This window comes from Berghia stephanieae, chromosome 2 (assembly GCF_034508935.2).
Source record: "Berghia stephanieae isolate SIO BIC M18660-M18661 chromosome 2, UCSD_Bste_1.3, whole genome shotgun sequence".
Classification (NCBI taxonomy): Eukaryota; Metazoa; Mollusca; class Gastropoda; order Nudibranchia; family Aeolidiidae; genus Berghia; species Berghia stephanieae.
Window position 1 is genome coordinate 102,108,920 of NC_088361.1, and position 14,505 is coordinate 102,123,424.

General features: G+C 39.3%; 1 protein-coding gene across 2 annotated transcripts in view; it reads left to right on the top strand.

Annotated features, from left to right (window-relative positions):
• LOC144966089 (uncharacterized) overlaps positions 1-13,605 on the top strand; it is a 58,253-nt gene extending 44,648 nt beyond the window's left edge. For both annotated transcript variants that reach the window (XM_078902152.1, XM_078902153.1), the window contains exon 3: positions 9,326-13,605. In XM_078902152.1, coding sequence (XP_078758278.1) covers positions 9,326-10,293 — 968 coding nt within the window. In that variant the 3' untranslated portion in view covers positions 10,294-13,605. The remainder of the gene's footprint in view (positions 1-9,325) is intronic.
• Positions 13,606-14,505: the final 900 nt, after the last annotated feature.

Below are 14,505 nucleotides of genomic sequence, written 5' to 3' on the forward strand. Positions count from 1 at the left end.
TTTTTTTTTTATTTTTGGTAGAAATGATGAAATTATTTAGCTGTGCACGGCATTAAAAAGGATACAATGTGTGTGAAACCGAGATTTAAAAAAAGATAAAGTGATAGATTTACATATTGGGATCTTAGTTAACATAATATAAGGAGAGAAGAGAATAACATCATTTGTGCTGTAGTCGCATATCTCTCTCTCTCTCTCTCTCTCTCTCTCTCTCTCTCTCTCTCTCTCTCTCTCTCTCTCTCTCTCTCTCTCTCTCTCTCTCTCTCACACTTTGACACAAGAAACAGTATTGCATTTTAAGAACTATATAGCTGTACATCAAAATACGTGTTTTATTATTATTATTATTATTATTATTATTATTATTATTATTATTATTATTATTATTATTATTATTATTATTATTATTATTATTATTATTATTATTTACTGTTATTATTATTATTATTATTATTATTATTATTATTATTATTATTATTATTATTATTATTATTATTATTATTATTATTATTATTATTATTAGTATTATTATTATTATTATTATTATTATGATTATTATCATTCATCATTATTATTAGTCGCTCTGCAGTGGCCAACAGTGTAGTCAGTCCATGGCGATTTTTCTAACAATACCAACCTATACCACACAGCCTACATTACGATGTGAATCATTTTCTACTAACAAATTATTAGCCGTGAAATCAAATGTGCACTAATTAGCTTGTCATCTCGCCGATCTCGTCTAGTGATGACGTCACATCCACTCAAGATGTCTTTCCGGCCTCTTTCCGTTCTCGGCCAGGCCCTTTTCCTTCTAAGCCTCCAACAGTCAAGTGGCCGGTGACTGCTTGAGGTCATGTGATCTTGTGATACTGCTTTGCATTGTGGGCTCAGCTCACGCACGTAACGAGTTTCCGTTGACGGGAAATAAGACACCACCGGAACCACACCCCTTCTTGTCGTTTGATTATCTCGGCCTGCCCATGCGTACAGCGATATAGATGGCAAAAAGATAACGATACCATATAAGGGAATGGTGGAAAGAAAGAAAAGCGAATCATGTTTTGTTAACCCAATATCCAAGTACAGTCGCAACGTTTTCACATACATCGTGTATAGGGAATGAGATTAGCGGAAGAGTAGCGTCCCTTGATTGGACGTCACCCATAGTCTGTGACGTCACCGGCGGAAACGTTATTAGAGAGAGAACGTCATGTCGGTTGTGCGCATGCGTCTCTCGTCTCTCGAGAGACGCATGTGCACAACCAACATGACGTTCTCTCTCTAATAACTTTTCCGCGGTGACGTCACAGACTATGGGTGACGTCCAATCAAGGGACGCTACTCTTCCGCTAATCTCATTACCTTTTCAATTCTCATAATATAGAAAAGTTGTAGTTCTTCAGAGTCATGAGGCCCATGGAGCCGGAGCTTATCCCGGTTTTCTGTAGCGTGTAACGGACAATAGTAATAGTAAGGATTGAATGCAACCCTTTGGATAGAACGCTAGCCTTCCCTTGTCTCTGCCCAGTGATACATTTCGGCCGTTCACGCATCAGTTCTATAAGATATGAACAATCGCGCCTGGATCTATTTTTAGCTTTTAGTTGACGTCCCAGGTTTATAGATAGTTCGAAGATGACGTCACTGAGTCTTTGTTATTGTTATTTGCCATCCGCGTTTATGACTAATGCTCACTGGTTTGTATTAACCTGACTATAAACGTTCATGGATACACACAGTTTTGTGTGTTGGTCCTTTATACTTCCGGATGGCAATGTTATGAGCTTCTTAGCCAAGCGCATACTATCTATATCCTTGTCTAAACATTTGTGCGGCTATGTGGTCTTGTGGTATGACACTCGCTTTCGGATCGGTAGGTCCTGGGTTCGAGATTCGTTCGGCGCATAGTTGAGTCCTTGGAAAATGCTCTTTACTCACGTTTTCTTACCCTACTCTGGTGTAAAATGAGTACCTGGTCGTTAACAGCGTTGTCTGGGTCCGAAAAAAACCCCATGTAATATCGTCTCACGAGCGTCATGTCACGTCCTACATTTTAGTGTTGCTGTTGGTCAGGGTTCTCTTGTAAAGCGCTTTGAGCACGTTTATTTTGTTAATGAGTGCATGTTCACCTATGTACAGTATTTCATTCACTTATATTTTATTCTCCGATTATTTAAAATACAAATGTGTCGTCCTATATTTTGCATTATTATTTTTTAAACTTTTGTATCTTTCTAATCACTGTCCAATCTATATCTTTAAGATGTTATGGAATTTACTCATGATAAAGGATTAAAAACCAATCTAGTTGGATTCTGGGATGAACGGACATTGAGTTCCCGGGAACCAAATGACCCGTCAGTCCAGTCGGCGAGACGTGTTTACATTGGAATTATCGTCTCGATGCATCTGTTTACATTATGATTGATTACCAAAAGACTGGTGTTACGGTTAGAATTATCCTCAACATAACCCTCTTTCTTTCTATCCTCCCTTCTCTCTCTCTCTCTCTGTCTCTCACTTTCGTCCTCCCCTTATTCCTTCTCTACCCCTCTCATTCTCTCTCTCTCTCTCTCTCTCTCTCTCTCTCTCTCTCTCTCTCTCTCTCTCTCTCTCTCTCTCTCTTTATCTATCTATCTATCCATCTTTCTATCTATCTATCTGTCCATCCCTTATTCGTTTCACTACCTCTCTTTCTCTCTCTCTCTCTCTCTCTCTCTCTCTCTCTCTTTATCTATCTATCTATATATCTATCTATCTATCTATCTATCTATCTATCTATCTTTCTATCTATCTATCTGTCTATCTATCCCTTATTCGTTTCACTTCCTCTCTCTCTCTCTCTCTATCTATCTATCTATCTATCTATCTATCTATCTATTTATCTATCTATCTATCTATCTTTCTATCTATCTATCTGTCTATCTATCCTTTATTCGTTTCACCACCCCCCCCCCCTCTCTCTCTCTCTCTCTCTCTCTCTCTCTCTATCTATCTATCTATCTATCTATCTATCTTCTATCTATCTATCTATCTATCTATCTATCTATCTATCTATCTATCTATCTATCTATCTATCTATCTATCTATCCATCTATCTATCTATCTCTAGTCACGGCTTTCTACACTACTGCTTAACAAACACACATCAAACTTCGATTCCTCATTCCACATAAACCCGTTAAGTCAAAACACGCCTATCGACACGTATATTTATAATGTCCAATCAAATTCTAATACACAAAATTTAAAGTCGATTTCGATTATACAAAATTGTCAAAACTGCTACGATGCAATGCAATGTGACATGCATAGATTTGGGGGGGGGGGGGGTCAGAATGTGTGGGTATTAGGACCTAATTCATCTCATTTACAAAACGTTTCATTTAATTGAAAAGAGAAAAAAATCTTTACAAAGCACAGACTTACAAAGTCTAACCCAAATTGCTTATTGATACAAAGGAACAAAAGTGACAAGACACGGAAACAATTCACAAGTCATTGAAGATGTCAAAATGAAATATTTTATCCGAGATTTAATCGTTGTTTGGGAAACGGAGCATCAAACATGCGATTGAATGGCGTTTGAAAAGTGGGGTGCTCACAAGTGAAGTGATTGCTCACTAATTTTACGACATGTTTTAGGTTTGAGATAGTCAAGAAACAAAAATTAACGTGTTCTTGTTGAAGTTTTGGTGACATTAATATCTTTCCCCAATCCTACTTCCTGTATAAACAATCACGGAGAGTTATAGCCCTTGTATAGCGTTCCGTCTAGTCTATGACTCCAATATATTGACGTAAAGTCAACGGCTGTTTGTCCAGATAAACGATCACCGTTTCCCTGGCTGGCACGACTGTTGACTTCTGACATCATGACGTTTGTCCAGTGTGGTTTTGAATTAGCACCCCGGTCCACTCCAATGGCCGCAGCATTCGGTGTAGGATTAGATAGGTGTGTAAACGATCTTGGAGCCTTGATGACATCCGATCAGCTTGTCGTGCCAGTGTCTTGTTGCTGTGTCGTCGGATCATAATACAGTCTGAACGTGACACGGCTTGAGATACAGAATATACTTTAAAAACCTTTAAATTTTCATTCCTGAGATTGTTCACATTTCAGGTTTTCTTGAAAGAGATAAAGAAAGAGAAGAGTAATATTAGTTCTAATGAGATGAACGGCGTACCATGATCACCGATGTCTGGTACAGACTTGGTACTTGAAGAAGAACCTTGTCTATTTCAACGTGAATACCGATGGGCACGAGATGTCACATATTTATTGTAATTAGAGTGAGAAGTATCCAAACCTAACTGTAATTATAAGTTGTCTGAGGCATCCAAGGTCGTGCATGATTAGTTTCCGGTCGTTAGATGTTGCATTCTTCTACCCAAGAGATAACCAACCACAAATTGGAATTATACCATATTCAAGTGGGTTGTAAAAGACACAAAGGCTGAACCAAGTCGCCTCGGAATGCAGGACAGAAGCAGCAGTTATTATTATTATTATTATTATTATTATTATTATTATTATTATTATTATTATTATATTTATTATTATTATTATTATTATTATTATTATTATTATTATTATTATTATTATTATTATTATTATTATTATTATATTATTATTATTATTATTATATTGTGTTGTGTATTTATCACGAACATCAAACGATGACTTAGAAGAAAAAACCGCAATTCTTAATTGACCACAAATTGAGCGGCGTTTTGATGTTTACCCGATGAAAGTGAAGAGGTTTATCTCCCCTTGTCAAGACCAGTTAATTTCAACAACATTAATCCCCGCCCCCCCCCCCCCCTCCCCAACTCATCCCTTCCACCCCCCCCCCCCCCCCCACTCATCCCTTCCACCCCCACAATTAACTCCGCCTTTTCGTCCTCCTGTCAGTCCTACCGCTCCAATAAAATTTGAATATATTGTGCCGCTATGTGGTCTATTGATATAACACTCGCTTTCGTTTCGGAAGGTCCTAGGTTCGAGCCTCGCTCGGCGCATAGTTGAGCTCTCGGAAAAGGCTCTTTACTAATATTCTCTCAACGCACTCAAGTGTAAAATGAGTGCCTGGCCGTACCTGCGTTGTCTCAGTCCGAAAAAGATTGCAATATCGCCCAACAGGCATCATGTCATGTCTCGTTCTACATGTTAAGCGTTGCTGTTGGCAAGGGACCTCTTGTAAAGCGCGTCGAGCACGTTTAGCGGATATTGCGCTATATATGAATCAATTTTGAAAAGGTCAATTTTTAAATATTAATCCAGTATACAGTAAAACCTGGTTATTCCGACATGTCTGGGACCGGGGCATTTTTCTGACCATGTGACAAATTAGGGAGAAGACGGACACTTCGTGGTACTCTACTAGTCTAGTGTATGATACATATCTGAAAAGACAAATACCAATGAAAAATGCATTCCAAACTATTAGCTCCCCTCGTGGCTCGTGGCTCGTGGCTCTCTCGCCCACTGTTTCATACACAACCTTTTCAAATTTTTCCCGAATTTCTGACATACTCTTTAACGTAACACATATATATTTTTTTTTTTTTGCCATACACCTTTTGATTGAGTTATACATCGATTACAATACCACCACTTTTTTCCCATTCATGTCAAAATGTCTCAAACCCTTTATTATATTAGAAATATTTTGGTTGATATTTTTGAACAAGTTGAGTGTCAATTTCTATCCATCGATTTCCCTGTCATTGTTTTTCGATATATCGGTGGATTTTGGTGGCGAAATTGAAGAAAATATGTTGGGTTGTTTTGGTTGGGTGTTTTTTTTTTTTTTTGTTTGTTTGTTTTTTTAAAAATTTATTTATTTATTTTTTGGTTTGTTTTTGTGTTATTGTTTTGTTTTGTGTTTTGTGTGTATGTGTGTGTGTGTGTGTGTGTGTTTGTGTGGGTGTGTGTTTCTTCGGTATTTTTTTGATTTGTTGTTGTTGTTGTTTTATTACATGAGATTTGGTGGTATATTATCCATTGTGTTGAAGTAATTTATTTGCTTCTCATAAAGTTGACGATAAGCAAAACTGGCGGTTAGTCGGGAAACGCGTTAGCGAGGTCTTACTGTAGTCCATCCTATGATAACAATGATAACATGTCTATACCAATGATCTTGTATTATGTAAAATATTCTATTCTATGGTCTATACCTTCTTATCATGTGGGAAATTCCATAACTTGATACTAATCGTTCTCTCTGAAGTCCATGCCTATACTCACCCTTAGCAAACATATCGCATATGCCTACTCGATGAGCTTACTCGACAAGCGCCATTTAGGAAAAAGAAATAAAAGAGGAGGAAGCGCCCGGCGGTGTCATTCAATATCCCTGTCTGTCTGTCACTCTGTCTGTGGAACGTCTGCCAGTCTGTCTTTCTGTCAGTCCAATTGTTTGCCAGTCTGTCTGTCATAGAGTTCCAGAGCCGAATGCCAAACCCTGCCCCGTTCTGCGAGAATACCACGGGCGCGTCTCAGAGAGCGGTCGCCGAAATGGAATAAAAACCTCATAATTGGTATATCGTTGAATTGGGACATTGTTTTCTGAAAAGCGTGCAGGGTTGTGTTCTCTGAATAAAACCCCTAAACTTTGTTAAGACCATATCATTAAAAAAATTTTCCAGTTTGATTTTAAGTCCTACACACTTTGACAGTTTTAAAAATGTCACATTAACCTCAGCACGTCCGCACAGAAGGTCTGAGGTTCAATCCTAAGGGGAGGCAGGCTGTTTTTAATAGATTATTTTTTCTCTCTGGTTATTTTCATCACTGATTTGTTGGCCATTGTTCACTTCACTTATTTTATATTTCAACAGAAATATGTCGGCACAATTCTCTTAGCCCCTGAGCCTGGGCTTTTATAATTGAGCTTTATATAATTTGAGCTTTATATAGCGCAATATCCACTAAATGTGCTCAAAGCGCTTTACAAGGGGTCCCTGGCCAACAGCAACACTTAACATGTAGGACGGGACATGACGCCTGTTAGGCGATATTACAATTATTCGGACAAAGAAAACGCTGTTAACGGCCAGGTACTCATTTTACACCTGAGTACGGTAAGATATATATATTATAGAGCAACATCCACTAAACGTGCTCAAAGCGCTTTACAAAGGATCTGTAACCAACAGCAACATATAACATATAGAACGAGACATGACGCCATTTAGGCGATAGTACAATTTTTTTCCTACAGAGACAACGCTGTTAACGGCCAGGTACTCGTTTTTACACTTGAGTACGGTGAGAGAATGTGAGTAAAGAGCCTTTTCCAAGGACTCAACTATGCGCTGAGCGAGGCTCTAACCCAGGACCTTCCGATCCCAAAGCGAGTGTCATACCACAGGACCATATAGCCGCATATTGTTCCCTTAACACTCCACGTACAACTATAGGAAAATCGTCACATTTCGTTACGATGCAAAAGGCATTCTTCTTAACCATGTTAATTGTTTCACAAAGCATTATAAGAAGAAAATTTCTGTTACAGCTAGGACTTTCTTTCAGATCTGTGTCACTATGGATGGGGTTTGAATAGGGAATGAGATTAGCGGAAGAGTAGCGTCCCTTGATTGGACGCCACCTTAGTCTGTGACGTCACCGGCGGAAAAGTTATTAGAGAGAGAACGTCATGTTGGTTGTGCGCATGCGTCTCTCGTCCTCGCGGACGAGGACGAGAGACGCATGCGCACAATCAACATGACGTGGACGAGGACGAGTGACGGATGCGCACAACCAACATGACGTTCTCTCTCTAATAACGTTTCCGCCGGTGACGTCACAGACTCTGGGTGACGTCCAATCAAGGGACGCTACTCTTCCGCTAATCTCATTCCCTGTGAGTAATATGGGTATCGGAGGACACCCTTAAAATGAGTCCCCAGAAATTATGGTCCCAAAGATATGACAACTGTTTGAAATGAACAATCGGTTTTTAATTGCCAGCGGGGGGGGGGGGGGGGGGGGGGGGGGGGGGGGGGGGGGGGGGGGGGGGGAGCCAAATAGATGAGATATTGTGATGCCCTTTGAGTACGATGAATACGATAAAAAGCGTTATACGAAATTCGCCTTTTTGCGCTAATTTTGAGGTAAACAATAAAATTGAGCATTTATATAGCGCAATATCCACTTAACGTGCTCAATGCGCTTTACAGGGGGTCCCTGGTCAACAACGACATTTAACATGTAGGACGAGACATGACGCCTGTTAGGCGATATTACAATTTTTCGGACAAAGACAACGCTGTTAACGGCCAGGTACTCATTTTACGCCCGAGTACGGTGAGAGAATGTGAGTAAAGAGTCTTTTCCAAGGACTCAACTATGCGCCGAGCGAGGCTCGAACCCAGGACCTTCCGATCCGAAAGCGATTGTCATACCACTAGACCACATAGCCGCACTACAATAACTCATGCGAGATGTTATTTCAAATCATCTTTTTTTCAAATCGACATCTGCTCGACTACCAGGGACATTGGATAAATGGTTAAATATTTAGGAATGAATTATTCAAATAGATTTAGTCTATTTCTCGATCTCGTGGGGTTGATATCGGCGATGTTTACTTATCGGGGAGGCACACGACAGGTGGAGAGGTTGTGCTAACACAAATACAAACACAACACGTAACACGTAAGACATGGGGTGTCCTATCTGGTATACGCCAGATCACGTCTCTCTCTCTCTCTCTCTCTCTCTCTCTCTCTCTCTCTCTCTCTCTCTCTCTGACTCTCTCACTCACACACACACACACACACACACACACACACACAAATACACACATACCCTCTCTCTCCAATTCTCTCTCTTTATATTATGTATATTATATAGTTATGTATTTTTTTTTATCACAATAAGTAAAAACTATATACATAAATAATATATATTATATGACTATATATATGACTATATATATATATATATGACTATATATATATATATATATATATATATATATATATATATATATATATATATATACATATATATATATATATATATATATATATATATATATATAATATTTATTTATCTATTTATTTAAGAGTGATGGTGGCACTTATAGGTATGAGAGTGCTCGATGATTTAGGTTAGAGTATATAAAAACATATGCCGACTGATGAAATGGAGGACATGGAAACGATTGTTTCGGCTAAAAATACGTGAGTGAAATTATATATATATATATATATATATATATATATATATATATATATATATATATATATATATATATATATCCCGACCAAAAAAAAACATTTTTGTTTTCAATACTGTCTCTTTTTTTCCCAGATAAAAGTGGTTGTACACCATCCTCATTCCTAAACATTGGGTCAGAGTATCATCGCCATCTACAGCAGCAGCAGCAGCATTCTCAACATGAAGATCCATCCCAGCTTCAGCATCACCACCACCATCAGCATCACCACCACCACCAGCAACAACAACATCAACAACTCCACCAGACCTCACCTCATCTCCCCCACACTCAGACCACCCCATCCCACCAACAAAAACTCAGCTATTCCACCACCACCCCAACTTTCCTGGAAGACACTACCCTCCCAACCTCAGCAGATATTAAAGTTGAAACAAAAACATCACCACCATCGTCATTATCATCGTCGTCATCATCTTCATCGACATCTTCTTCATCTACGTCGTCTTCGTTGTCCACGACGTCTTATTCATCTACAACATCATCAAACTCATCTACAACTCTTTCATCGTCGTCCTCATCAAAACAACCAATATCATCATCGAAATCGTCATCGAACACCGACGAAACTGGGTCAGGTAAACAACGCAACAAACGCAAACCGCGCGTACTATTTTCCCAAGCGCAAGTTTACGAACTCGAGCGGAGATTCAAACAACAGAGATATCTCTCCGCACCGGAAAGAGAACAGATGGCAAGCTTACTCAAGCTCACGTCGACTCAAGTGAAAATTTGGTTCCAGAACCGTCGATACAAGTGTAAGCGGCAGCGACAGGACAAGACCCTCGAGCTTCAGGCGTTCCAGCCTCCAAGACGCGTCAGCGTGCCCGTCCTCGTCCGTGACGGGAAACCGTGCATGGGAACGCCCCCTACATCGTACGCCGCACCGTACAACGTAAACCCATTCGCGTACAACTCCTCGCCTCAAGTAGGATCCTACTGCCCGAACGGGAACGTTCCAAACCACGTGAACCAAGCTGCACAGCTTCAGCAACAGGGATACATGCAGCAACAGCTACACCAAGGAATACGAGCGTGGTGAAGGCATGAAATGGCTGTGAGATTGACACGATAAAATCAATGTGTAACAGTACTACGTTGCTAGAAGCTGTGAGTACCAGCTTCAAACAAAACGAAAAAAAAAATAATGAGAGAACAAAATGCTCAACATGGATATTTTTGGGCTCAAAATGTTTTCTCAACCAACAACGCGGAATATTTCGGACTCAAAACTCTTCCTCAGTCAACAACAACTGTGAACGCCAATTAACTATCTGTTTCTTCTGTTTGTTTTTGTTTTATCTGTTGTTGTTGGTCGAGGAAGGATTTTAAGCCTAAAACATTTCATGTTAAGTCTTTAATATTATAGTATTGCAGAGATTTAGTGTTTGTTGAATGTCATTTCCATGTTGTGAAAGACGTTTCCAGTGTATAACAATATTTCCACGACCAGCCGATTCTGCCGCACACTCCCAACGCGTTTCTCGTTACATTGTGGCCAAAAAACCAAATAAAACAATTTAGACTAACCCCCCCCCCCCCCCTTCCACCTCCACATACTTGTCAAATATTCTCAATTCTTATAAAATTAACGTTGTCTCTCCTTACCAGTGTCGTGCAATCTAATATTTAATCAGTCTTTTTAGACCTCAAACTTGGACCAAAAAGAGATTCGGCAAAGTTATTCAAAGACAGTTGTTTTTTAAAATAGCAATTTCTCTGATGATGAAAAATAGAATTTATAGATATTGAAAATTCCTTCAACGTTGAATTTGTCCATTTTAGGAACAGTGGAATCCTTATAAATTCAACACTCTTAAAGTCACATCCCGTTTTGATCCTAAATTTTCTATTCTTTATCTGATACTGGATAAAATCAACCTTGTGTAAATTCATCCAATCTTTCTGGACCCTGGGTGTTGAGTTTATCAGGAATCCACTGTATTTATTCCAGATCTCAGACGTAAATGACTTAAGCACACAAATGTTTTCAACTGCCAATGAAATGAAATAATAATTTTCGAATTAGTCGTTGTCTTTTATAGCCATGATGACGATTTCTGAAGCGTTAAACTTATAGAAAAAAATGCTTCTCACTGATTGGACACAACGCGAGAAGGTAATTTTTGGTAGGGTACTCTCTGATGTTTCAGACAATGTTAACTGTTGGATGGAATAAACTAGACAAAGGGAGCGATCTATATTCATGTTTTCGTCCAACCTAGTCATTGGTCACATGAAGTGTTGCTGGACAACGATTGGACATTTCTCAATAAATGTAAACACGTTGCTTTGTTTAGGAAAGTTGTAAACATACCCATGAGTCATGAAGAGCAAAATGACCAATTGTGATGTTGGATATTTCTCAAACTGTGAACACTTTCCCTCATGTGTTTCATTTTGAGCACATATTCCAATGTGACCAATGACCTCGAGCACATGGAAATGTAATATAGATCATTCCCATTAATTGAATGTACCTTGCAACGGGCTATAACTCTGATGGATATTGTAAGTACGTTAGGTAGAAAAATTAGTCCTAACAGGATGACTTGGTGAAATGGAAATATTGGTCCATATGGCTAGGAGAATTAAATGAAACTTTGTGAAGCGAATTTTGTATGGTTTATCCGTGGAAGTGAGCTAGATATATAAACACGAGAGCAGATTATGACCTGTCCATTATTTCAAACCATGACATGATTTTATGATATTATTGGAGGCTGTTTTATTTGATATCAGATACGGCGGTATAATATATGAATGAACAAATACTAGCCCGGTTCCCTTTGCCTTACTGAATGACTTCATGTACAGCTTAATATTATTGCAATGTAAAAACCCTCTTTTCAGACATAATCCCCCCTCCCCCCTTTTTTTAAATTTAGTTTATGTTTTTGTTGTTGTTTTTTTTTTTTTTTTTTTTTTTTTTTTTGTTTGTATTTGTTTTGTTTTGCTTTTGTAAGTTTTGAAAGTTTTTTTTTTTTTTTTTTGTGTTTTATGTTTTGCTTTGTTTTTTTTTTCTTTCTCCTTTTTTTCGTGTTTACTTTATTTTTATTAACTTATTATTTTACACAAATACGTTGACACATCTTTGAATGCGTATGTCTCACAGTTCGGCCTTAAATCTTATTGTCAAACAATCTCTTTTAACGTTGCCCTTCTTACTGTCAAATCAAAAGACTTTTGAAATCAGTCTGGGACTAACAGAGTTCAGGGCATGCTCTCCTGTTTTTGATGCTCCATGGTAATAGAGAATATTCTAATTCACGGACATGATCGGTCGGGGAATTTTATATTATCTATTTGTTTGGTATTTTGTTATCTTCTTTCTCTTCAGTCCTCATCCCACAGTGGGTATGTATGGACCACCGATGAAACTTTTCTATCCTCTTCTGTCGTTGGCCAGTCCTCATCCCACAGTGGGTATGGACCACCGATGAAACTTTTCCATCCTCTTCTGTCGTTGGCCAGTCCTCATCCCACAGTGGATATGTATGGACCACCGATGAAACTTTTCCATCCTCTTCTGTCGTTGGCCAGTCCTCATCCCACAGTGGATATGTATGGACCACCGATGAAACTTTTCCATCCTCTTCTGTCGTTGGCCAGTCCTCATCCCACAGTGGGTATGGACCACCGATGAAACTTTTCCATCCTCTTCTGTCGTTGGCCAGTCCTCATCCCACAGTGGGTATGGACCACCGATGAAACTTTTCCATCCTCTTCTGTCGTTGGCCAGTCCTCATCCCACAGTGGGTATGGACCACCGATGAAACTTTTCTATCCTCTCCTGTCGTTGGCCAGTCCTCATCCCACAGTGGGTATGGACCACCGATGAAACTTTTCCATCCTCTTCTGTCGTTGGCCAGTCCTCATCCACAGTGGGTATGGACCACCGATGAAACTTTTCCATCCTCTTCTGTCGTTGGCCAGTCCTCATCCCACAGTGGGTATGGACCACCGATGAAACTTTTCCATCCTCTTCTGTCGTTGGCCAGTCCTCATCCCACAGTGGGTATGTATGGACCACCGATGAAACTTTTCCATCCTCTTCTGTCGTTGGCCAGTCCTCATCCCACAGAGGGTATGGACCACCGATGAAACTTTTCTATCCTGTTTCTATCGTTGGCCAGTCCTCATCCCACAGTGGGTATGTATGGACCACCGATTAACCCTCTCCTTACCAGCCATTTTCAGAATTATCCCCAAAACTTCACACCCACCCAACACAAAAAACAAACACTTCTTACTCAAACAGAAAAGCAAAAAGCACATTCTATACAGAATATTGTTCGACAATATGGGCTCTGTTAGAGAATGTTAAGTTTTTATAGCTATAGCAAAAAAGAAATGAAATCTGGATGAGAAAAATGACGGTTGCATCGTAACGAATGTGACGATTTTCCAATAGGTGGTAAGGAGAGGGTTAAACCGTTCCATCCTCTTCTGTCGTTGGCCAGTCTTTCCATCTCCTGCCAGCTCACCCCAGACCTCTCCAGCTCTACCAGAAGGTCACTCCTCCAGATTGACCTTGGTCTCCTTTTTTCCTCTTTCCGGATGGATCTTCTTTCATTGAAGGTTAAAAAAAAAGAGAAATCTTTCAGAGACATCAGGCCCCTCGGAATTTATCCCGGCTTCTATAGCGTGAAACGGACAATAGCAATCTCTTACTACCATTTCTATAGGACGCTAGAATCTATCACAAAGTACTTTCCGCCAGGTCTAACTGACCCAGTTACCCAATCACTGCTGGATGAACAAGGGGTTCTGAAAAAAAAAAAAATCACGACTCTACTCGAGATCGATCTCGGTCTCTCTGCATGTGAAGCGAGTGACCTACCAACTGAGCTATCCGGCCCCCCCCCCCCCCCACTATTTGAAGGTAAAGGGAAATTAAAGTTCAGATGGCCTAGTGTGGTAGAGTTTACTTTAGGTTCAGTGATTTAAAAAAAAGGGAGAACAAAACAGGAAACACAAAGTCCCTTGCCATCACAGACTGACTACCCCATAAAAATAATCCAAGTTTCACAATTTTTTCCGTTTTGGGATGGTGGGTCATTTTAGATCATGTTGGCTCTCGTGCGATAAGTTTATTGAGATATTTTGTTGTTTGTTTGTTTGTTTGTTTTTAAATTTTATCATAATATGCATTTTTATGGTTTAAAAGAATTCCTTGTTTATGCATGAGAGTTTTATTATTATTATTATTATTATTCTTTTTTTTTTTAGAGTGTATGTTATAATGTGTATT